Raw genomic sequence first — 26,542 nt, 5'->3', positions numbered from 1 at the left:
ATGTGGCTAGCTGAAGATGTACACATACCATTTGATGAGACCTATAATGGTGGTGGGGCTGCTATAAGCAAACACATAATCCACACAAAAGCTTTGTGTGGACACATAATCCATGCAAAGCTTTGTGTGGGCACTTACACATAGCTTGAGGTTAGTTCCCCGTGGCATTGTTTGAATAATGTTGCCTAGGCCAATCCATAAGAGCATTGCCTCCACCTCAAGTTGCTGATTATAGCGTTGTCTCCACCTCAGGCTACTATTGATTGCATACTAGGAAGCACTCTGTGGTGTGGTGGTAGTGAATGTTTGGGCCCTCAAAAGCTATCACAAGGGTCTGCATGTGTCCGTATGTGTATGGGGTTGAGCCTGCAAAATAGCTCAATGCTTAAGAAGGATTCCCAAATTGTTTGAACTTCAAAAGAAGATATGTATCATAAGAATTCTATACACATCATTATTGAAAAATAATGACATACCATTAGACTTGTACATATGTCATTAGGTTTTTTTCTGGCACTTGTTCACCGTACTTTTATATTTGTATGCAGACCATTAGCTACCTATATGCGGCCAGTTGGCAATGTACACGTACCATTTGACTATGCAAAGTTTGACCTTGATTTAGATTTTTGTAGTCTCCAGACCTTGGTGATTTTCACGTCAGTTGTGGAAGCTATTCTTTACAACTAGCCATGGATGTTCTCTTTAATTGTGATCCATTCAATTTGTACAGAAGTAAAAAATTGTGAGATCGAGGACCACGGGCTTTGGGCAATAAGAAACATGATCTTCACATGTTCTCTTTAATTGTGATCCACTCAATGAAGTAAAAAAATGTGAGATCGAGGACCATGGGCTTTTGGCAGTAAGAAACATGATCTTCACATGTTGAGATGAAGTATGTTTGTGTGTCTTGGATTCCCTCACCATAGGTTGAAGGTCGTTCCTATGCGAGTTTTTGTGGTATTTTACCTATAGGTTCTTGTGGTGCTGTACCATTTTGGGTTATAGGTTCTTGTTTATCATTGCAATGGGCTTCTTACCCTTCTTGGAGTATACATTTTTTACACGTTTTCACCCAATGTTGAGAGCTTCTTATAGTAACTTACCATTTTTAGAGAAGTGTTCTTGTAGGGATCTCATAGGGAAGTGTTCTTTAGTAACTCACCATTTTTAGGGAAGTGTTCTTATGGGAATCTCATATAGTCATTGAAATTGGTTTGGCCTTTTCCTTTAGCTCATGGTCCTTGTAAATATTTGTCAACAATGACATTTGAAATTTAAGTGTTGTGCTTGGGTTACTTTGATAAAATCCTTAAGCTTTTAGCACCAAATTCCCATAGGTAGTCCCCTTAACAATTGTAGTGCTTTGTTGTGGCTTCTTCTTGTTACTAGAGGCCTCAAACAACCTTTTGGGGTTGTTGGTTGTTGGTTGTGCTAGTAAATCAATGTAACATATTATCCTTGTATCCTTGCACTTCCAATAGATTCTTGGATACCGTCCATCTCTAAACTTGTAACCTATCCTATAGGATGACTTAAAGGTTTCTCTAGATTTTCTTAAAGTTTTGACTACCACCTGCTTTGAAATCAAGATGATTTAATTACCATTATAGTAGCCATGAGCTACTAGCAAGGCTTTGGACACCCAACATTGTTAAGTGTTGTACTTTATTGGTGGTAAGGCTGGGTTATGATATTGTAGGGTTTTCCCATGGATGATGCTTACTCACCTTGCCATTAGCAATTGGGAAATCTAGCCATGCCTTTGGTGGTAAACATGATTCACACACTTTGTCTTTTGTGGGTTGATTAGAAGTTGATGCAACCACCAATACTGAGGGACTATGAGGATCAAGCCTTCCTTCACATAACAAGATATCAATTTTTTCTTTAGTCAAGGTTAATTCAACACTTTACTCATTCTAATTTGAGCCATCTAAGAAGCTATAGCTTCTTTTCCTACTACTTAAGTAGCTTTACTTAAGTAGCTTGCGCCTTCAAATGAGATGGAGTTGCTGCAATGACTTATCACAAGAATCTATCCAAGAGATAATGCTAGTTTGTTAGCTTTCTTATTGGATCCTTGAATCTAAAAAAGTCTTTAAACAGATCCAAAAGAATGGATGAAGGGTAACTTGAGGAGTGGGAAACGAAGTACTTATGGAACCTACTCCTACCCAAATAATGGTCCACACACATGAAGTAGGTAGAATTTACCCTTATTCTGACATGTCATCTACCCTAATGGTGTACATATGTAGTGTTAGTGTGCATCGGTTTACCACAAGGGCACTTTTCTCCCACCGGTTCCCCCTCTGTGCATCTAGTTGTTGGAAAGTTCACTTAGATAGGCTACACTCTCACTTGAGCACACTTATTGTCATTATTATTGTGTGCATTCTATAGTGAGCTATCTACATCTCTATTATGTTATGTATGTAGCTATGCTACCCTCTCTTTATTAATCTACTTGCCTAATCATCATATTTGTGGATCCTATTTCCAATATTTGTATTAGACCACCGTTATGGTGATTGCAAGTTTCATTTGCAAGCTTCAATGGAGTTTACACACAGATTTTGAGTTTGCATAGATCCTCTTTTCTAAAGCAAGAGGTTGCAAAAAGCAAGAGCTACACGTCATTTTGGCACAATTTTATCAACAATTTGGTTTGCTAGTTTCCTACTTCTGTCAAAGATTTGGTGGCAAGTCTTGGCATGCTAGTTGCCTACTTCCATCAATTTGGTGTGCTAGTTGCCTACTTTCGTCAAAGATTTGGTGGCAATTCTTGGTGTTTAAATTGGTGAGCATTTTTATCAATTTTGTGTGGAATCAAGGTGCAAATGTGTGAACTCTTCCATTAGTTTTTGTGTAGGGAAAGATGCAGTCAAGTCTTAATTGTCTCATCACTTTGATGTTTATATGAAACTGCATGGTGTTGTGAGCATGGGAAGCAACTTCGTCCTCGTAATTTCCATTTTGTCAAAATTTTTAATATGTTATCGAGCGAGGACAAATTGGATGGTTCTAATTATTCCCTATGGTCATTTTTTGTGAAACAACTACTTGTTGCACGTAGTGTTTGGGATTATGTGATAGGTGATGAAGAACATCTGGCTCCTACTGCTGTCGTAACTCCGCAAAGAGAGGGGGCACAACCAAACACCTACAAGGATTCTCCCAACTCAAGAGCAAAGGGATGTGCTTGCATTGACTATCATTTGCTTGATAGTGAAGAGATCAATTATGCCTCACATCAAGTCATGTACCACCAACAATCAAGCTTGGGACACACTTTTTGCTTTATTTGGAAGCAAAAACGAGGCAAGGATTTTTTTTTGAGGCAACAACTAGATAGGTTGAACATGAATGAAGGTGATAACTTGATAGAGCATGTAACTAAGGTGCAAGATCTTTATACTCAACTTCTTAACATTGATGAGATCATTTCTGATGAAGAAATGAACAACAAGATCCCAGCCTCACTTCCACCTTCTATATTCTACCTTCAAAACCTCTCTCTCTCTCTCTCTCTCTCTCTCTCTCTCTCTCTCTCTCTCTCTCTCTCTCTCTCTCTCTCTCTCTCTCTCTCTCTCTCTCTCTCTTTCTATGAGAACCAGACCAAACCATTTTGCAGAGCTTATATCTCTTCTTCTTGAAGAGGAACAACAATGGAAGAACACAGTGCTCATTGGTTCTAGCAATGATGATGCATTGGCTATCATTAGAAGCAAGGGTAAATACCCAAAGCACACAGGTCATAATGCAAACAAGGGTACACATACATATGCAAAGAAGGCTTCAAATGACCCAAAGAAGAAGGGTAAGTGGCACTATTGTCACAAACATGGGCACTTCATTAATAAATGTAGGAAAAGATTAGCTAAAGAGAAGAAGGATGGTAAGAAACATATAGCAAGTAATCATGTGGATGCATCCTCTTCCTTTGCACCCACCTCTTCTACTACATCTCATGATGTTCATGCAGCTTCTCTTGCCTATCATGATGTATGGCATTTTCTCATTTGTTCTTAATGATGGCAAAACAATGCATATTATAGTGGTACTTCTCAAGCACTATGGTAGTTTGATAGTGGCGTTTCATGTCACATCACTTCTCATAGAGACTTGTTTGTATTTCTTGTTGATTCTCCCAATGGTAAGAAAGGCACATGCACCAACAATGCTTCTGTGCTGCCAAAGGCATGGGTGAGGTGATGCTTTCATGTGTGGATGGATCTCCTCTTAGGGTTAATGATGTACTTTATGTGCCAAGTAACAAAAGAAATCTTTGTCAGCCTCTATGTTTACACTACAAGGTTTTGATATATCTTTTCAAGATGATAGATGCATTGTGCAACACAAAGAGTATGGCAATAACCTTGTGTTAATAGGTTCTATGCAAGTGGGGCTCTATGTTTTGGATCACTATGATGCATGTGCTCATCATGTTGATGAGAATAGTTCTTCTTCTAGAAACTATGTGGATCTAGCTACTTTGTAATGGCATGCATACTTTGGCCATTGTAATTTTAAGAGTTTGCTTCATTTGCAGAAGCAAGGAATGGTGAACAATATGCCTACTCTCTCTCTCTCTACCTTAGTCACATATATGCAAAGCATGTATTTTGGGAAAGATTCATCGCTTTGCATTCCCAAAGGATGGTAGTGTTCGAGCTTCCAAAAAGCTCCAATTGATCCATTTAGATGTATGTGAACCTATGGTAATTCCATCTTATCCAGGATACACTTATTTTTTCACATTTATTGATGATTTCCACGCTTTGCTTGCGTGTTTTTGTTGAACCACAAATCAGATGTTTTAGATGCTTTCAACAATTTTGTTGTGGTCATGTGGAATTGGAAAGTATTTGAGGTGGTCATGTGGAATTGGAAAGTATTTGAGGTGGAAACCTTATGAAGTGATAGAGGGGGGGAGTATATGTCTCAAGCTTTGTGGAATTCCTGTCACTTGAAAAGCATAAAGCACCAAGTTACCTTGCCCTACACACATCACAACAAAATGGTGTGGCTAAGCAAAAGAACAGGTCTTTGATTGAGATGGCTAGATATATGATCACTCAAGGGGAACCACTTGCCACATAAATTTTGGATGGAGGCAATCGCATGCACTGCACATGTATTGAAACAATGTCTCACAAAGGCATTGAAATCTGTGACACTGTTTGAGGCTTATCATGGTCATAAAACTAAGGTTGACTACTTGAGAGTCTTTGGTTCTCTTTCTTATGTACACATGTCTTTAAGTCTTTGGTTCTCTTGCTTATGTATGTGAGAAAGAAGAGATGAGAGAAGAGACAATGTACTCAAGAACTCATCAATGAACCACTAGCCAACTTGATTAGAAATGAACTACAATGCCTCATATATATAGGAAAGTTCCTCCACCCTTTCCTCCACCCAAAAATGTGTGTAAATAGGAAAAAATGGAAATGAATGCTATAAATCCCAAAAATGCCTAGAGGCTAAAGAGTGTGCCACTAGCGTGACACCATCTGGAGATGACACCTATCCAACACCTCCTCTTCAGGTCCAAATGGGAGGACCAATGCCAACGCGCTGAAGAAGATAATCCAAGGTAGGTCGAGGAAGAGGCTTAGTAAACAAATCAGCAACATTATCTTTGGTAGGACAATACTCAAGGTGAATGCGACCTTCAGAAATCCAATCACGAACAAAATGAAAATGAACATCAATGTGTTTGGATCGTTCTCGAATAACTGGATTTTTGGCTAAAGCAATAGCACTCTGTGAATCTGAGTAGATGAGTGTCGGAGTAGATGAACATCCAAGGTGATTCAGAATTTGAGAAAGAGCATCAGACTTCTTAGGTAAGAAATAAACCCATGATTTACGAGAGAAGTCATCCACAAGAAGCATATAATATTTGGATCCACCAAGCGATTGTACTTCCATAGGTCCTGCAAGATCAGTATGAATAAGCTCAAGTATGCGTGTGGCCCTATGAGTAGCCTCCTCTGGAAAAGAAGCCCGATATTGCTTTCCTTGAGCACAAGAAGAACAAATATGATGGCGAGGTTTATGAAGCTTTGGTAGACCTGTAACCATGCCATGTGAGACAAGATGTTGCAAAGTAGCAAGAGGAACATGGCCAAAGCGGAAATGCCATAGATCACTATCTTCATTAGAAACAAGTGCTTTAGGAGAAGCAAGTAATTGATGAAGATGAGACTCATGTGGTGGCAACTGTGCTGTAAAAGAGCTTATATGATAAAGCCCAGCATTTTGATAACCATGTGCCACACAAGAAAGTGACTGTCTATCAATGATTTCAATCACTTCATCATCAAAGTAAACCCCAAGACCTTTAGAAGTAGCCTTAGAGATAGAAAATAAGTTGGCAGACATCTTAGGCACATGCAAAACATCATGTAAGATAGCATCTCCAAAAGAAACATCACCAATACCAATCACAGGGAGAGACGAAGCATCACCAATGTGTACTGATGAAGAGATAGACATAGTTTTCCAATAAGGAAGAACTATTTGTCATGTGAGAGGTAGCACCACTATCGGCAATCCACTCATCCGCAGTATGTGTATCAAGATCTTTGATTACCACAAGTGATGTGTCACATGAAGAAGTAGAAGACATAGCAACATATGCAATCTTGGCGTTACCGTCTTCCTTCTTGTCTTTGTTTTTGTCGTGAGAAGATGTTGATGTAGAAGAACCCTTAGATTTGGATTCAAGTTCAGCTTTTACCTTCTCAGATGCCGCCTTCTTAGCAAAACAACGATCCTCCGTATGGCCACTACGACCACAGAAAGTGCACTCCTTGGAAGAATCCTTTGATTTGTCCTTGTCGCACATAGAGCCTCTTTATCCTGCTTAATCTCTACCTCTAGTCCTCTTCAACAACCCCGCTTTCAATTGCATTTTTTCATTCTTGATTATCTGCTAAATGGATGCGTTTTTGAGGATTGTGCCCACGAGACGTACTGGAATCATCGTGGTCTACAACTTTGCAGAAGAAAGGTTTCGCAAATTCCTCACCGTTTTTGAGTTATTCTTCGCAGACTGCCTGTATGCAAAATTTCTGCTTGCGTTTTTTGCAGAAGCCCTTACATTCTTGATTATCTACTAAACGGATGCGTTTTTTAGGATTGTGCCTGCGCCACTTGCAGAAGAAAGTTTTCGCAAATTCCTCACCGTTTTTGAGTTATTCTTTGCAGACTGCTTGCATGCAGAATTTCTGCTTGCGTTTTTTGCAGAAGCCCTTACTCATCATCCTTGCACTCATTCAATGATGCAAGAGGCTTCAAACCAACCCCTTACCATCCTCTACAAGTGTGTTTTTAAAGCACTTCAATCCGAGTCCTACAACTCTATTTACGCGGTGAAAACATTGCCAACTAGTTTTCCCTACATGCGGTAGCGTTTTTTTTTGGTGGAGGCTTCTTGTGGAGAGATTTCTTGGCTGCGTTTTCATCATCAACTTCAGCCCTCTTCATGGTGTTTTGAGGTACATATTCATCCTCTTTTCTACTCCTTTCTACCGGCTGAAAATTTCACTTTGCTACACACTTTGCGTTTGCGTTTTTGTGGACAATCAACTCCTCCATACTCCTTCTACCTAAGGCTACATTCTCAGCCCTCTTTTGGTGGTTTCTACGGAGTCTATTGGTTCATATATCGGCTGCGTTTTGTGGCTGCGTTTTTGCACTATCTTTGTGCATATTTTGGAGATACTTCCTTGGTGGACAGCCCATCTATTGGGCTGCGTTTTTGGAGGTACGACACTTCTTCCCTTGTGTTTTCCCACCCTCCTCTCCCTATGGGATCTCGGAAGTCCTCTACTCCAAAAGACAAAGGCAAACTTGAAGATACTATGGATCCTACATCTCCTACGACGGTTGGACCGGCAACTACTACAACGGAAGTTGGTGCAATTCCTTCTTCGGTAGGTGCTTCTACTTTCTCTTTTCTGTCGTATCCATTACCTTCTATGGATCCATACACTCTTTCTTCTTTGTCCTTTATGCCTTCCTATCCACATACTTCTATGCCCTCTATGGTATATCCCCCTACATCATCTATGCCTTTTATGGCAACTTCATCTACTATGATTCCTTCTTCTACTACTTCCACTACTACTCCTCTCCCCACTCAATCATATCAGCCCTTTAACCCATTCACTCAATCTTTGAGCCTTCCAAGTCTTTCCGATTCACAAAAGCTTACCCCAAACAACTACCAGACTTGGTCCTTGTTTATGCAACTTCTTTTGGAAAGCGCTGGGGTGTAGTCTATAATCACTTCTCCTCATATGGTGCCTTCTCAATATCAAACCTATATAGATGCACGGGCCAAAGCTTTACTTGTGCATGGCATGTCTACATCGGTTGTGTCTCAATTTCTCTCTACAAGGAGTACGGCTCAACAATTATGGCACACTATACAAATGCAATATGGAAGACTTTCAACGGTTAAGATGGCTAAGTTGGAAGAAGATTTGGATAAGCTTTCTATCTCCGAATCCGACAACATAGTGGAGAAGCTTGGAGAATTCAATCGAATCAAGCGGCAACTTGAAGAGTTTGGTACATTGGTAAGCATTTTGGTCCACAAGCTACTTGGTAAATTGCCTTCTTCTTTTGAATAGTTCAAAGATAACATCTTTCTTCGAGTTCCTTTCCCTTCCTTTGAAGAGACTATGGGTCTTCTTCATGATAAGTGCCTTATTCGCAAGCAAAACAAAAAGGACTCGGCTTTTGTAAGCCAAGGCAAGGACAAAGGCAAAGGCAAGGGGAATGATCAACGCAAAGGCTCTGATACCATGTGAGAAAGAAGAGATGAGAGAAGAGACAATGTACTCAAGAACTCATCAATGAACCTCTAGCCAACTTGATTAGAAATGAACTACAATGCCTTAAAAAACATGAGTATGCCACACGCAGTGCTTGAATCAGCTAATTCATTTACACAAACTAATCTCTAATAAATTTTAACTCAAAGGATCCCAAAGAGAATATATTGTTTTTGGATTGAACACTAAAACATATGGTCATCCTTTTTAATAGATGGATCAAGTGTTCTATTCATCAATGTGATGTAACCCTTTCTAACTTTTTCTCCTTCACTATTTGACACTCATCAAGCTTTATCACAAATTTGAGGACACCCTAACACTCTTCAGGAGCTACTTCAAACACCTAAACATGATATGATTGTAGGGCCTCCAAGTCATAGAAAATATTATTGTATCTATTGAAGACTACATCTCCTTTTGGTGCAGTATACGTGTCTTCAATATGAAATGGGGTTCCCAATGCCTGCAACACCTCTTCATTTACTTGTTTATGCATTGTGATTATTGAAGTAGGATTTGGTAGTTAATGATGCCTTCATATGAGAATGCTTCCTTTTCTTGCAAAGTCTTATAGATGCCTGAGAACCCTTTGTGTGAGATACTTGCCTTATCAAGTATTGCCTGATGTCCTCTGGATTAAGTTGATTCTCTTTGATGAAATCTTCTATCTGCCTTTGTGAGATCTTCTTATAGTTCTTCTCCTTCATCATTGCTTCTGCACGTTGGCAATCGAAAAGAAGACTTAAATGTGTGCCAGAAGGTTTTGTCATTGGTTCTTTCCTCAAGGTGCAATAGTGATCTAACATCAAATGCAAAAATTGATATACATGATCATTTACAATACTAATTAAGGTTCATAAAATTATTATAGTAACAACTATCAAAATCAATATATAGAAAAGAGCTTACTTCATTGTATGTATTCTTTTTTTTATGCCACCACTTCCTAGCTTCATCTCGTGAACATCTCTGAGTTTTTTTTTGTTGCATGCGGAGACCTAAGGAGGTCTTCTTCACTCTCCACTCATCTCTTTGTTTTTCAAGCCCTAAAATGGTTTCCTTATTGCTTAGTTACTTCTACACACATTGCTCCATGGTCTGCACATGTGAACAAAAAAAGAGATTAAAAACTTTGAGAGTTGTCAGTATTTTATAATTTTATGTGTGTATTTAAGAATAGAAAAATGTCTTTTATATCTTAAGAAAATGGAGATAAAATACGTTTCCTTATTGCTTAGTTACTTCTGCACACATTGCTCCATGGTCTGCACATGTGAACAAAAAAAGAGATTAAAAACTTTGAGAGGCTATACATCCAAACAGAAAGGTCAACATTGGAGGGTTTCTTTTACTATTCAAGCAAGGAAAAAAAAATAGGGGCTATTTATAGCCCAAGGTTTTCAAAAACATTTGGCTATTTTACAAAAACCATTTGTCAAAAGATTTGCCCAAAATTTCCCAATTGTTAGGGGTTTTGAAGAAAGATTCGCCAAAATACACTAGAAACTACCATTTTGTGTTTTAAAAAATGAAAGATTTGCCCCAAATTCTATACTTGTAGGTTTATTGGGAAGATATATTTGTCAACCCATCTACACTTAAATATTCTTGAAGGTGTCTTATTTTTTACTCTGTATTCAGGAATAAGTGGAAGTTTTTATGCACCAAGTTTCTCTTCACCCCCAACACTCTCATACTCCTTGAATTTAGTCCAAGCAAGGTTTTTGGGGCAATTCGTCTTCAAGACTTTTTACCATTGCTTGCACAAATCAAAGTTTACCATCTTGAAGAATTATTTGAGAGCTACTGCAATAACTTTTTCGAGGTTCCACCAAGCTTACAAAATCACTTACGGACTTCTTTGAAACTTGGAGGTTAATTCTTACTCGATCAAAAATTGGCATGACATATGACTTCTATCAAATTTGAAGCAAGGCCATAAGAAATATTTGGCACATATTGTTTTCTTGCTTATCTTAAAGTACTATCAATTTTTATAATTTTCTTTTTCTTTTTCAATTCCTCATCATGTCAAACCCACAACCTCCTCCTATTTCCGAACAACTTCTATCTCTTCAAGCTTAATTAAATGAATACGAGCTAAAAGGATAGAATTTGAAAAACTAATCTCTAAAAGAAAACGATGTGTTGAATCTAACTTTAATATTAGAGACGTACCATTAAAGAAACTTTTCATGAGAAAGAGCAACAAAAAGGAAAGAAAATCAATCATAAGGCTTTTACATTTCAAAATTTTATGGTAAAAAGGATGCAAAAACAATGTTGTCATGGATCAGACAACTTGAAGATTATTTTTCTAGGGAAGAATTTTCCGAGGGAGATAAGGTCAAGTGTGCTGCAAATCACTTTTTGGTTGAAACTACATCATTATGGTGAAATGCAATCAAGCAAGGACGTGAAAGACCAAGAACTTGGAAAGAATTTCAAAAGCTCATTAAAAAGAATTTCTTGCCAGCTCAATATAAAGTAAGAGCATGTCAACAATGGGACCAAAGTAGAATGGAGAGATTATGATTTCTAGACCCAACAGAGTTCAAGCTAAAGCTTTGAGAAGAAGTGGCTACACAAGCCCTAGAAGAGGAAATGCCATAATTAAAACCAATTTTAGAAGGCTCTACTAGGGAGGTTGAAGAACTTAATAAAGTAGTTATCAACTGTGAGAAATGAACATTTAAAAAAACAAAGCCTCAACTCATCAAATCAAGAGAAGAAAAAGAAATAAATACTTGGCTAAAGAGCCAAGAATATCATGGCTCAAAAAGGGAAGCCAAGAATATCATGGCTCAAAAAGAAAAAGAAGATGGTGAGAAGCAAGATCTAAGACCAGTCTCAGATCACTATAAGTCATACACTATTAATGAAAGAATTGTAGTTTGTCTTAGAGCACAATGCTTCAAAGAGGGACAAGAAGGCGTATCATATGATGGACCTGCGAAAATTAAGGAAATCGACATAGCAAAACCTAATAGCAGAACTTAGTGATGATCCAAAACCAGTGTTCATTGCTAAGGACTTGAACTTTGATATGTAAGGAGAAAGAATTAATCAATATCTTGAAATAATTCAAGGATTGCATGAAAGTACATGGATATAAAGGGTATTCCACTAGAAGTGGTGCAAGATACCATTTTAATCATAGAAGGGTCATGACTTACCAAGCAAAGACCTTAGCAAATGAAGGTGAAATACAACAATTTTAAAGGAGAAAATTGATAAACTCATTACTATGGTTTTCATTTATAAAATCGAGCATACCTACTAGGTTTCTCCCATTGTCATTATTCCCAAGAAAAATGAAAAACTGAGAGTATGCATGGATTTAAAGAATTTCAATGCCACAACATGCAAAGACCATTATCCACTACCCTATACAGAACATGTTTAGAACGAGTGGCCAAAGAAGTGGATGGTTTCTTAGAATATAATCAACTATCTATTGTCCCCGACGACTAGCACAAGGTTGCATCATTAACAATAATGGTTGAAACATTTGCATATAGGGTTATACCCTTCGGGTTAACAAATGCACATGCCACATCCTCACCCACCCCCCACACGCACACACATAATGTGCTCATAGCTGCAAGAGTTACACAATAGAGTGAATAAAACTGAGTAATACATGTATAACATCTTCTTAAGCTTTTTCTATGACCTCTAAATTCCAGCTTGAATGCCTTTCCACTGGAAATTTAATTTCTCATGTTTTTCATGATCTTACATATTCCCTCACTTAATATGGGGCCTTCTATTAAAGCTTCCTAACAGAAAAACAATCCATTGCATGTTTTCTTTTTTTTTGCTAACTGTAACTTCGCTTTAAAAATGCACCAACATGCACAGATCAAAAAGTGCTTGTGAAGAGGTACTACAACAGCTCTCTTGAGGTCCTTATCAAAGCTTGAGACTCTTCTCGTATGCTGCCCATCCAGCCAAACGATACTCTCGGGCAGCTGACAATGGATCACTTGCTTTCAGAATGCCTCGTCCAACAATAATAACATCACTGCCTCTCTCACCAATGACCTGAAAAAAGACGAGCCTAACCTTAGCCAGCCCAAAAAATAAAACCTTAGGACACATTTCCTTGTTGCCAAAAACATAACTTCAATAGGCATGCATGCTGGGAATGATGCATGTGACACACTGATTTGAGCAAAGGAATGTCTCAAATAAAGAGCCAAAACCAAATGCAATGGTTGGAGAGATGAATGTGCATGCTCAACATGAGCACGCTGCCCTTGCCAGCCATCACAAACAAGTGATGCTCCACCGGGTGGACAAGGTGGGTACAATACTGATGATGGATGCACCACTCGTTTAGAACTCTCCATGATAAGATAAACACCAGTGAAAGATGTAAACAAAACACGGTGAAAAATAAACATCTTTCAGCTTGTTAAGAACACGCTCAAAAATAGCTAGCCACAATCTGAATGACGACTTCAATAGAAATAGCATGTTCCGTAGTACCACCAAATGATGTATCCATGAGCTTCCCAATGATAACCAGCATGCCATGTGTAATCATCATGCAACATCATCACGCAATGGCATGATGTCTATCCACCATGAGTAGACATTGTGACATAGTGTCAGCATGTCTACTCAGCATTAATAGACATGATGGCATGATGTCAGCATGTCTACTCAGAGGATTAAATTAGCAGCTTAAGTTTCGAGAACAAGAACACTATGAGGATAACTCACATAATCAGGTGCATTGTATTGCTGCCCCAGAGAATCTCCACCACCTCCTATCTGTACCCCAGGAGTCATGTGTATCAAAGCTGGATTCCCTGGCCCCATTGGCCATGCTGCGGGATTGATAGATATGAAGCCAATTACAAAGTCCAGATGATCTGAGGCAATCTTTGCAGCTGCAGCTGTGTAATCGCCCTTTGCCAGTGTTCCACTTGAGCTCATTTCCGCTAGAAGCAATAATCCACGATTATGTGGCAAACCCTAATGACAAAAAATCTCTAAGAATCTTTGGCACGAATTCAAAGGGTCTTTTGAGTAAGTAGATCGTTATAATAATACTTTTTTAACTATAAAACACTGGAAAAAAGGACCTACTTTTAATTTCAGCCCATCTACGATCCCGGGACCCGGTATGACATGGGCATTCACAACATCTGCCCACTCAACAATCTTGAAAATCCCCCTGCAGAAAGAGTCATCATCTCGATTCAAAAAAGCAACACACAACGTTTTTTTTTTTTAATTAAAAAACAAACAATCTAAATTCACAAGTTCCAACAGCTTGGATCAAATTTGCCGTCTGAATAATATAAAGAAAAAAGATGATGTCGTACCCTTCGTATTGCATGGTCACCGTGTTTCCAATGTCAGCAAATTTTCGATCTTCAAAGATCAAAAATTTGTGCTTCTCTGCAATCTTTATTTTTTAATTTTTTTTTAAAAAAGCAGTCAGCCACTAAAATTAAAGCCCAGAAAACTTTTGCTCGAAGGCATTAACCAGAATCGACTATGGAAGGATTTGTAATACCAGTCTCAGCTTTGCACCAAAGTCGGGTGTAAAATCAGGGAAAATGTCCACGTGGGTCTTCAACAGACAAATCTCTGGTCCCACCTACATAATTCAACCACTTTCTATAAATATCATACATTGCAATCATCATCATTATCATCAGCTAGACATAGCTGTGAATTGAAGCTTCAAGACAAGTATGCTCATTTCCAAGCTGCTCCCTTGTGCTGCAGCCCCTTTGTTCATTGATCTCACTGCCTTGGCTGCTGCAATATAACTGCACACTCACAGAGGACGTCTCAGGTAAAGTGATGACTGCTTCAAAACTGATCTTACTGCTGCTGTAGCACATTTCACGTCCAGAAATTTCCTGCTTGTGTGTCTAATGCATCTACTCCTATGCCACCTCAGCATGTAAATCCTAGGCATAATCAAAGCTCATTGTTACACTCTTTGTTGAATATCTTCTCTCCCTTTTCCCAAGTTCATGACGACACCTGTTGATAATCCATATCCTAGTCCCATCCACAATGCATGAACAGGGGCTACATGTAGGAGACCTTGCCTATGCCAGCAATCAACACATATATATGGATCTCTTTGCCTGCTACAGTTGGGCTGAACTTCCACTAATCCAAATGGAACCAATCACGGAGCACGAGTGTCAACACTAGCCTTGCAAATGCTCATCATTCAACTATTCCATGCTGCACAGGTTTCACTTTTCTTGTTCTATAAACAAGTCTTGGTAGTAAATATTTAGGGGGTGGGGCGTGGGGTGGTGGTCGGTCCATTGTGGCCCTTTTTGTGGTGTCACTTGCCTACGTCTCATTTTCAGTTTTTCATGTGGATTTTGGTTTAATGGCTGTGTTTAAATGTTTAATACACATTAATGGCCAAAGTGTGTGCAAGTCCCTAATATTTTTTGTGTACAAGCTTTGGGGGGTCTCTATACTTCTCCCTGACTGGAGATGGCCAGACTTGTACAACTCTTGATGTCAACTGAGTCTCTAGGACACTATCCAAAAGTCCAAGGATCAAATCCCTAATCAAGAATACCATAAGATAAATCCATGCCGATGGATGCTCAAAACATGCAACCACAGTAACCTCTCTCGACACTCTCACGAATCTGCGTGAGCTGAGTGCGGCTAGGCTTGCTCAAGATTTCACCTTCATTATTCCTTGAGTCTAGATATGGGTACAAGGCCTTAGACTAAGTCCATATGGCATAAGCTAAACCAAGCCCACTAGCCAAATAGGCCATTTAGCTAATCCAAGCTAAAACCATTTGGCTAATCCAAGCCGTGTCGATTGGCTAATCCAACCCATGCCCTCCTCTAGGCTCAAGGTATTTCGAGGCCAATACCTTGGTCCTATCCTAAGGGACAAACCCAGAGTGCCAATCTTAAAATCTGGTGACACTACCAATTTGTTACATGCGGAAGCTCTGGGAGTCTTCTTTCAGCCCTAAACACATCCTGGAACAAGCTGATGCAAAAACACAAACAGAAGAGAGAGAGGAGAGAGAGAGATAGCTGAGTATTCAATATATCATATAGTAAAAAAAAGGTACAAATGTTCTTGCTGCCTTCTTGAAAAGGTGGAAACCCTAAATCTAAGCCTAAGTCTAGACCCAGCCCATTTCTAGACTGAATGCCTAAAACAATGACCAAGAGTGCTATTTATAGGCTGGATATGACCCAACCAACTAGTCGGCGGACTTGGAGGGGCTGTCGGCCAGCATTTACAGAGTTTTCTCCAATCGGCTACAGCAAAGGTCCATTATTTGTCCAGTTTGCTGACAATTGGTCAAATCCCTACCAAAACAGCAACACGCTGCTCCAAATCTCTGGTTCTGATGTTTCTTTATCCGGTTGCTCTCCTCAAGATTAGCTCTAAGGTATGCCTGTGCATGTCTTGCACATGACACAATTGCACTCCTAGCTAGCCTATAGCCATTATGTAGGGGAGATGGGCTCAAGTCAGAAACATCAGATAAGATTCCTCACAAGTGTTATCCAAAACTCAATACCTTGGTTCTCATAGTTACAAACATTTTGGTTCTCATATAGTAAAAAAAGGTACAAATGTTCTTGCTGCCTTCTTGAAAAGGTGGAAACCCTAAATCTAAGCCTAAGTCTAGACCTTGCCCATTTCTGGACTGAATGCCTAAAACAATGAGCAAGAGTGCTATTTATAGGCTGGATATGACCCAACCAACTAGTCGGCCAGCAAGCTGGACAAATAATGGACCTTTGCTGTAGCCGATTGGAGAAAACTCTGTAAATGCTGGCCGACAGACCCTCCAAGTCCACAATTGGTCAAATCCCTACCAAAACAGCAACACGCTGCTCCAAATCTCTGGTTCTGATGTTTCTTTATCTGGTTGCTCTCCTCAAGATTAGCTCTAAGGTATGCCTGTGCATGTCTTGCACATGACACAATTGCACTCCTAGCTAGCCTATAGCCATTATGTGGGGGAGATGGGCTCAAGTCAGAAACATCAGATAAGATTCCCATGTGATTTCCTATACCCACGGAATATGCGATCCATCATTCTATTGAATGTAGCCGGGGCATTTGTAAGACCAAAAAGCATAACAAGATACTAATAAAGCCCAAATGCTGTCCTAAAAGCGGTTTTGTGTACATCCTCAAGCACTACACGCACTTGATGATACCCACTCTTGAGATCAATTCGGCTAAAGCATGCCGATCCATCCAACTTGTCAAGGATGTCGTCTATGCGTGGAATCGGAAACCGATTCTTGAGGGGCTTTTCCTTAGCGACGAGTTTGTCGCCATGCAAGAGTTCCATACAAACACTGGCCAAGAGTGTAGGCTACGGGCGGATGACGCCTCTTGGTGGGAGCGTGTGAAGACCACAGATGCTATGGTGAGGCCCATAGTCCACCTATTGAGGATTGTAGACGCTATGCAACCATGCATAGGCAAGGTCTACGAGGCCATGGATCGCATGATAGAGAAGTTGAAAGACTTCGTGCCTGACGAGGACAAATACGAGGAGATCCATGCCTTGTGTCTAGGAAGGTGAAATTCCTACTACTCTCCATTGCATGCAGCAGCTTATGTGGTGGACCCAAAATTCCAAGGCAACAAGCAGGAGAGCGACCGGGAGGTGAGCGCTGGATGGAGGATCATCTTGGATCGTCTTGTGCCTGATGCATCGGTTAGGCGCAAGATCACGGACCAGCTTTCGATGTACAGGTCATTTCATGGCTCCTATGGCTGTCATGATGCACAGGTTGACCGCTCCAAAGTTGGTGCTGCTCTATGGTGGGAGGACTTTGGTTCAGATGGACCGGAGCTGCAGCAGCTTGCCATCCGCATACTTAGCCAGGCCGTCAGTGATGGGGAGAAACCAGAATTAGGGTTAGGTTAGAGTTCATTCATGGGAGACATACACAGAGAAGCAAGGGAGAGAGAGAGAGAGAGTTGTGGGGATAAGTCAACTCATGAAAAGCATGAGTGTGTGACTCCCCTATCACACATGTATATTGCACTAGTACACATAGTGCACTTAGTACATTAAAAGTACTAAGTGTACTATGTACTATAACTTATGGGCTTGTACACACTATAAGGGTGGGCATAACGCCTTTACCCCAACAACCTCCCACTTAAAGGCAAAGTGCCCTTAAATGAAGGAAAAGAAAAATCAGCATGTACATGATAATATACAAGGCCATATCAAGGCTGAAAATGGCCTCATCCAATGCCCATCAAGTGTCTGCAATGAGCAAACCGCTCCGGAGGCAAACTCTTCGTCAACAGATCAGCCGGGTTGTCATCCGTGTGAATCTTAACAAGCTGAATTTGCTTGTTCTCTATCACCTCTCTGATGAAGTGATACTTCACATCCACATGCTTTGTCTTTGCATGAAAGACAGGGTTCTTTGCCAACTGAATGGCACTCTGACTGTCACAATGCAACAATGGAATATCCCCTGTATAGCCCAAATCAACCACTAACCGAGATAGCCATAATGCCTCCTTGCAAGCCTCTGTGGCTGCAATATACTCGGCCTCTGTAGTAGATAAGGCAGTGCACTTCTGCATCCTGGATATCCATGACACAGCACCTCCTGTGAATGTAAATACATAACCGGTAGTAGACTTCCGGTTATCTGGATGACCGGCATAATCCGAGTCCGTATAACCATGCACTAATGCATCCTGTTTGCCAAAGCAAATGCACAAATCCTGTGTGCCCTTCAGGTATCTCATGACACCTTTCACTGCTTCCCAATGCTTCTTGCCAGGGTTGGCCATGTACCTAGAAACCACTCCCACTGCAAATGCAATGTCTGGCCTAGTAGCAACCATGGCATACATGAGACTGCCACAAGCTGAAGCATACGGAATCTTGGCCATATCAGCCCTGTCACTATCCGACTGTGGGCTGTCCATAGCACTGAGTTTCACATATGGAGGCAGAGGAGTACTAGCTTTCTTCCCCCCGTCCATATTGAACCTCTGCAAGACTTTGCCAATGTATTCCTTCTGAGACAAATACAACACATGCTGATTTCTGTCCCGAAGTATCCGCATACCCAAAATGTGATTTGCATCACCCAAATCCTTCATATCAAAGGTTTCATGCAGCCTCTTCTTCAAGGCATCCATCTCTTTACGAGATTTCCCGGCAATCAACATATCATCAACATACAAAATGAGAATCAATAGACTGCCATCCAAAGCTTTCTTGGTGTACAAGCAGTGATCTATGTCACTTCTCCTGAATTTCTGAGATTTCATGAATGTATCAAATTTATGATACCATTCTCTTGGTGCCTGTTTGAGCCCATAAAGACTCTTTTTCAGCTTGCATACAAGCTTCTTCTTTCCACTTACTGCATAACCCTCTGGCTGCTGCATATATATCTCCTCATGGAGATCACCGTGAAGAAAAGCAGTCTTCACATCCATCTGAATCAAGTCCAGATCATCATGCGCAACCAAAGCCAACACAGCTCTAAGTGTGGTCATTTTGACCACTGGAGAGAAGATCTCCTCAAAGTCCACACCATATTCCTGCTTAAAGCCCTTAGCCACTAACCTGGCTTTGTATCTTGGCTTAGCATCTGATGCAACTTTGAGCCTAAATACCCACTTGCATGGCAAAACTTTCTTGCCTGCAGGCAAAGGCACCAACTTCCATGTTCCATTTTTATGCAGAGAATCCATCTCTGACTTCATGGCACGCTCCCATAGAGCTTTGTCTGCCCTCTGTAAAGCCTCTTTATAACATGAGGGCTCCCCACAGTCAGTGAGCATCAAGTAGTCAACCCCTGGAACAAACCTGTCAGGGACTCTGGAGGGTCTAGTGGACCTCCGTACCCAATGACCATCATTTGCAGGTTGCTGTCCAGCCTGCATATCACCCATTGGTGGCTCCTGTTCCATGCCATAAGGCTGAAATATCATGCCCGGTATCTCCTCTAACTGTGGTATATCCATAGGGATATCTTCTGCCATGTCTGGCTGTCCATTTGGACCATTTTCAGCACCATTTAAGGGCTGGTTTTCCTGCTGTAATGGCTGATTTACAGCCCTTTGTTGTTGTCCATGATGTCCATCATCATCAAAGATGACTCTGCCAGGCTCCTGTTGCCTTGCAGGCTCCTTATACATGCATGTTTCATCAAAAATGACATCATTGCTGCGTATGATCTTTCTATTCATGGGATCGCAAAGTCTATACCCCATTTCACCTTTGTCACCATATCCTAGGAATATGCATTTGTGAGACTTTGGATCAAGTTTGGTGCGCATTTCCCTGCGTATGTGCACGTACGCAACGCAACCAAACACTCTCAAGTGCTTGTATGACGGAGGCTTCCCTGTCCATACTTCCTCTGGCACTTTCCCACCAAGCCTCGTATTAGGTGACCTGTTTATAAGGTGAACGGCTGTCATAACAGCTTCAGCCCAAAAACCATGAGGTAATGCAGCATGTGACAACATAGAACGGACCTTCTCCTGTATGGTCCTGTTCATCCTCTCTGCTGTCCCGTTTTGTGGAGGATCATAAGGAGTAGAGAGCTCCCTCTTGATGCCTTTAGCATCACAAAAGTCCTGAAACTGTTTGGACGTATACTCTCCACCATTGTCGGAACGCAAAGCCTTCAGTGTTTTGCCAGTTTGATTCTCAACATGAGCAACAAACTTCTCAAACACTGAGAATGTATCACTCTTCAAACGAAGAGGATAGACCCACACCTTGCGTGTGGCATCATCAATAAAAGACACAAAGTATTTTGCCCCTCCCAAAGAAAGCTGAGGCATCTCACATACATCTGTATGCACAAGCTCTAACTGAGCATCTTTCTGTCCAAGAGCTTTCTTGTGGGGGCACTGTAGTTGCCTACCATATATACAATGCTCACAAAACTGAAAACTTGAAAACTTTAGAGAAGGCAAGTAACCCAAACGAGACAATTGCTCCATTCCCTTGACACTCATGTGTCCCAACCGGCTATGCCACATAGAAATTTCCGGCAGCTCGGTTGCATTTACATTAGCATGGTGACAAACACCTGCATGCATAAAGTAAAGAGTGTCCACCTTAGAGCCTCTGGCAACAACCAGTGAGCCCTTACTAATCTTCCACTTTCCACTACCAAATGTGGTAACATAATCAGCATCATCAAGCTGTCCAGTAGAAAGCAGATTCTTCTTGATCTCAGGCACATGCCTGACATCATGGAGCATAAGCTGTGAGCCATCTGAAAATACAAGCCTTACATCACCTCTGCCAAGAATTTTGCATGCATGGTTATCACCCAAATAAACCACTCCTTCATTGCCAGCAGTGTACCTGACAAACAAGTCTCTGCAACCTGTGACATGAAAGGAGGCACCTGAATCAATGATCCATGAGTGCATACCATGACCACCTGTAAGAAGTGAATGGGCATCAAGTGAAGACGTAAAGAGGACCTCATCCTCACTGCCACCTGCATGTGACACATTGATTTCTTCGATCTTGACTCCACTTTTGCCCTTTGGCTTTACATCTTTGGCTTCATCCTTCTCTTTGTCTTTGCCTTTTCCCTTTTCCTTTTGATCATTTTTCCATTTGTAGCATTGCTTTTTAATGTGTCCCTTCTTGCCACAATAATGGCATTCCAAATCCTTTTTGGAGCGAGACTTGCTCCTTCCCCGTTCTTGGCTTTTCCCCCTTTGCTGGGATCTCCCACGTGCATTCATTGCATTGGACTTTCCAACAGAGTTGTTTTTCCTGTTCATCTCTTCTTGAAGAAGAGCACCCTCAACATCTGCATATGACAGCATAGCATGCGAATTGCTAGTGGCTGTCCTAAATGTGTCCCAACTCTCTGGCAAAGTGCATAACAAAAAAGTGGCTTTGAACTCATCGTCCATTGCCAACTTTTGATTGATGACCTGGCTGACAATACCATTCAACTCATTTAAATGGGCTGTCATAGACGCCCCTTCCTTCATCTGAAGACCTATGAGTTTCTTCAACCAATACACTTTGCTTGAGGCACTTTGTTGGGCATACAAGTCCTGCAATCTCTGCCACATTCCCCAAGCTGTCTTCTCTTCACGAATGCTGAAAAGTAATGAGTCTGACACAGACAACATGATAGTAGATCTTGCCAGCTCATCCATATCTTCCCACTCTTCAGCTGTAAGAGAAGCGGGCATCACACCCCTTTCTTTGATAGGCTTGTGCTGCTTTTTCTGGAGCAACACATTGTAGCACTGGGTTTGCCAAATATCATAATTATGCGAGCCTTCAAGCTTCTTGATGTGAAGCAATGAAGAGCTCTCACCTGTGGTTGCCATAGCAATATGCAACCTGTCAATGCCTGACTCCCTGCAAATGTGCAAACACTGCACCCAAAATGTGCAAACACTGCACCCAAAGCACACAAAGTGCTCACAAATGTTCTCCCAAGCTTTATCTCCCACTGCGGAAGCAAGAATGCAACTTTTCTCCCAGTTTTTGTGATGAAAACACCAAAATCTGGTTGCTGCAGATTTTGGACAGCACCTTAAATGTGCTCTTTTGCCCTTCCAAAATACTGTACAACAGTACCAAGTGCTTACAAATGATGTACCAAACCTGTACCGGCAATTTCAGCAGCTGAATTTGAACCTTTTGATCACTCAAAACAATGTACAGCCATGCCAAAACTTGCACAAAGCTGTGCCAAATCTGTACCAGCAGGTACAATAGCAATAAATGCTCTCCTGGCTGTCCAAATGAGTGAAAATCAGATTTTTACAGTCCTGTACACTGCATAAAACAGTCCTGAACAGAAATTGGGCAAAAGCCCCTTGACTGCAAGCTGATTTTTGAGGATTCAAGGCATAAATGGCTTGCCTGCTGCTTTGCCAAGCTCAACAAGCATACAAACTTGGAAAGCCCCTTGATTTGAGATCAATTTCTGATCATGCATGGTACATTGGCGCACATGAAGGCATCCAGAGTGTTCACGATGCTTCCCCCTGGCCACTTATACATCAAATACATGAAAGCCCCTTGATTTACAGGCACATTGAGAGCTTGTAAGGCATCAACACATTGTACACAGCATCAAATGCGATTGCCTGCATGCAAATCAACCAAATCGGCACAAAAGCCCCTTGATTTGCACTGCAATTTGCTGCAATTTTGCCCAAATGTGCGATTTTTCACATCATACAGCATGTATGAGTGCTTAATTGCACATTTACATCAAAAGCCCCAAATTTCGACATCCAATTTCCTGCAAATTGATCCTGATTTGACCAATTTCCTGCAAATTTATCCTGATTGTGACCAATGTCACCCAATTTTGCCAATTTTGCTCAAAATTGAGCAATTCAGGCACCTGTATTTGCTCAATTGATTTAATTGATAAGAAATTCGCAAAATTGAAGCAAAATACCTCTGATTTTTTTTTTTGATTTCTGTTGCAATTTGCAGGTTGAATTTTGTTGCAGGAGAGGGGGGGGGCGTGATGAATATGCTGGTGCTGTATTGATGCAGATGCTGATGATCCTCCAGCTGTGCAGGTAGGGAGGACAGCTGGTTTCACCTCTGCTGAAGGGCTTCAAGAGATACCAGCTTCGCTTCTGGCCTCTTCACCGAGCCGAGTAGCAGCGCCACAGAGAGGATGAACAGCGCCTGACACTGATGGAGTGCTGAGTCGGGTGGCGCCTGACACTGATGGAGTGCTGCTGCCGTCGTGCTTTCTCTCGCCCAGAAGCTGCGCCAGCCAATCAAATCGCCTTCACAGTCGACTTCGCAGCCTATTCGCCTAGCGCCTTTTCGCTTGCTACCTTCGTCACCTAGCGCCTTCGCTCTCACGCTTAGATGAGAATGTTTCGCCTAGCGCCTAGCGCCAGCCTTCGCTTCGCTCGCCTCCACGCTCAAGCCTGCTTTCGCTCACGCTTAGGTGGCCAGCCGACTCCTTCGCTTTGTACTGCTGCCTTTGACAAGCGCTGGTGCTACACGCTCGACGTTCGCCTAGCGCTACGGCTGCTGCCTTCGCTCGCTACCTTCACGTATTGCTGCCTTCGCCGGTCAATTTGTCTTCGTCCTCTTCGACACCAGCAATAGCAACGTCTTCGTTGCACACGTTTGCGAGGGCAAAGTCCCCTTCTACTGGGAATAGCTGCGGATGGCTCGCTTGCTTTCTCTGACACTCCCGAGCTTCTCAAGTCCGGCTGTGGGAAATCCTTTGCACCTTTTCCTCCTTGATGGCTGTGTGAAATGAGAGCTATGCATCAGAGAGATTCAAAGGGCCAGCCTAGCTCTGATACCAGTTGATGGGGAGAAACCAGAATTAGGGTTAGGTTAGAGTTCATTCATGGGAGACATACACAGAGAAGCAAGGGAGAGAGAGAGAGAGAGTTGTGGGGATAAGTCAACTCATGAAAAGCATGAGTGTGTGACTCCCCTATCACACATGTATATTGCACTAGTACACATAGTGCACTTAGTACATTAAAAGTACTAAGTGTACTATGTACTATAACTTATGGGCTTGTACACACTATAAGGGTGGGCATAACGCCTTTACCCCAACAGTCAGTTCCTCTTGCTTGGAGCAACTTTGGAGTACCTACAGCCACATTGCCTCTAGGAAGAGGAACCAACTCGGGGTAGAGCGTGCCAATGACCTTGTCTTCGTCAGCGCGAACTTGCGAATGCTTTGCAAGAGCGTGACCAAGAAGGAAGATTCCTTCACCGAGTGGGAGATGAGTCAACAAGAAGAGCAACAAGAGGATGAGGTGCAGGAGCAGCATGCCAGTAAGGATGAGACTGAGGATGAGCTTGATGCTTCTTTGGCACAAGCTACCCATGACCATGAGGCGAGCACTTCACGTGGATGATCATTCATGGATCATGATTCAAGGGCCTTACTACTTAGCTCTAGCCTCTAGCCTCTAGTCTTCAACACTTTTTTGTCATTGACTCATTTGAGTCCGTGTCATGTGCACAGTGTGTATCTACCGTGTGCTATACGCATGGAAGACTAGTTTCGAGGCTTGGGGAAGCTTGGAACTAGGCAGGCTGATTGGCGAGCTGAGTTAGGAAAAGACTAACGGGCGCGTACCCAAGTATGGACGGGCGGGCGCCCAATGACTGGCCAAGAGCCTATAAAAGAGTGGCCAAGATTAGTTATTGTATTACAGAGAGTCTCGCGAGTTTGAGAGAGCTCTATGGTCTCGGAGCCTGGATCTAGTGCAGACGTGCACCTGCTTTATGCAACCGAGGCCGACAGCGATCTCGAGGCCCGCGAGGGCAGCTTCGTGGCGGTATGGGACGTTGCGAGGAGGAGATCGGTCGGTACGTCAACCTAGTTAGCTCAGCTCGTGACTCGGTGGGGACAGCCAAGACTGTGGGCTTGCCCACGGCTGTCATGGTTGGGAGGTGAGTCAGGCCTGCACCCCCTTGCTTGTTTGTTTGTTCGTTTGTTTGCAGGATTCGAGTTTCGAACCTAGATCGATCACGAGGGGATTCGTGGGGATTTGACAGTGGTATCAGAGCTCAGGAGTGAGCTCTTAGAGGAAGGGGAGTATGTCATGTGCACAGTGTGTATCTACCGTGTGCTATACGCATGCAAGACTAGTTTCGAGGCTTGGGGAAGCTTGGAACTAAGCAGGCTGATTGGCGAGCTGAGTTAGGGAAAGACTAACGGGCGCGTACCCAAGTATGGACGGGCGGGCGCCCGATGACCGGCCAAGAGCCTATAAAAGGGTGGCCAAGGTTAGTTATTGTATTACAGAGAGTCTCGCGAGTTTGTGAGAGATCTATGGTCTCGGAGCCTGGATCTAGTGCAGACGTGCACCTGCTTTATGCAGTCGAGGCTGACAACAGTCTCGAGGCCCGCGAGGGCAGCTTTGTGGCGGTATGGGACGTCGCGAGGAGGAGATTGGTCGGTACGTCAACCTAGTTAGCTCGGCTCGTGGCTCGGTGGGGACAGCCAAGACTGTGGGCCTGCCCACGGCTGTCATGGTTGGGAGGAGAGTCAGGCCTGCACCCCCTTGCTTGTTTGTTTGTTCGTTTGTTTGCAGGATTCGAGTTTCGAACCTAGATCGATCACGAGGGGATTCGTGGGGATTTGACAGTCCGTCCATGTATTTTGCCTCCTTAAGGCTTAGTCCTGACTCCTGAGTCCTGACTCTTGAGTCATGACTCATTTTGTATCTACTTAATTATTATTATGACTCAAAAGCTTACCATTTTAGTGTAAATTTGTGCTCATTTTGATGTACTTCCAAAGTAGAATAAGTGTAGAGTAGAAAAAATTTAAAAAAAGTATTTTTTGAGTGCCGTTCCCTCCCTCGTCCCCGTTCCCTACTTATGGCCGTCCCCCGTCCCGTCCCCGTCACCCGTCCCTTGTGACTATGATCTTCTCTTTGCCACGGAACAGCTGTCCCACATATTCATGTTCCCTATTGTGCACCATATGAGTTTGCTCATCCTGTAAAGTATTGGAAGCATGCATTTCATTGTCTCTGCCTCTTGTGTTAGCATCTCCAACATTCATTGTATGGCTGTCCATAATGTTCTAAGTGTAGAGATAGCTAGTGTTCACGGTGATCATCTCTCACGATAGAAGTGAAAGAGAATCGTATGCTCTGATACCAATGTAACTTGGTTGAACACAATGCTAATCAC

General features: G+C 42.0%; 1 protein-coding gene across 1 annotated transcript in view; it reads right to left on the bottom strand.

Annotated features, from left to right (window-relative positions):
- Window positions 1–12,666: 12,666 nt before the first annotated feature.
- LOC147605731 (uridine 5'-monophosphate synthase / UMP synthase (PYRE-F) (UMPS)) overlaps window positions 12,667–26,542 on the bottom strand; it is a 57,396-nt gene continuing 43,520 nt past the window's right edge. Inside the window, exons 2-6 of the mRNA XM_086793133.1 lie at window positions 14,392–14,475; window positions 14,198–14,280; window positions 13,959–14,046; window positions 13,590–13,844; window positions 12,667–12,905 (exon numbers count right to left, since the gene is read on the bottom strand). Coding sequence (XP_086649259.1) covers window positions 12,774–12,905; window positions 13,590–13,844; window positions 13,959–14,046; window positions 14,198–14,280; window positions 14,392–14,475 — 642 coding nt within the window. The 3' untranslated portion in view covers window positions 12,667–12,773. The remainder of the gene's footprint in view (window positions 12,906–13,589; window positions 13,845–13,958; window positions 14,047–14,197; window positions 14,281–14,391; window positions 14,476–26,542) is intronic.

This window comes from Cibotium barometz, chromosome 59, assembly GCF_041138505.1.
Source record: "Cibotium barometz isolate CiBa-2024 chromosome 59, ASM4113850v1, whole genome shotgun sequence".
NCBI classification, from domain to species: Eukaryota; Viridiplantae; Streptophyta; class Polypodiopsida; order Cyatheales; family Cibotiaceae; genus Cibotium; species Cibotium barometz.
This window is presented reverse-complemented; position numbering and strand designations above follow the sequence as displayed.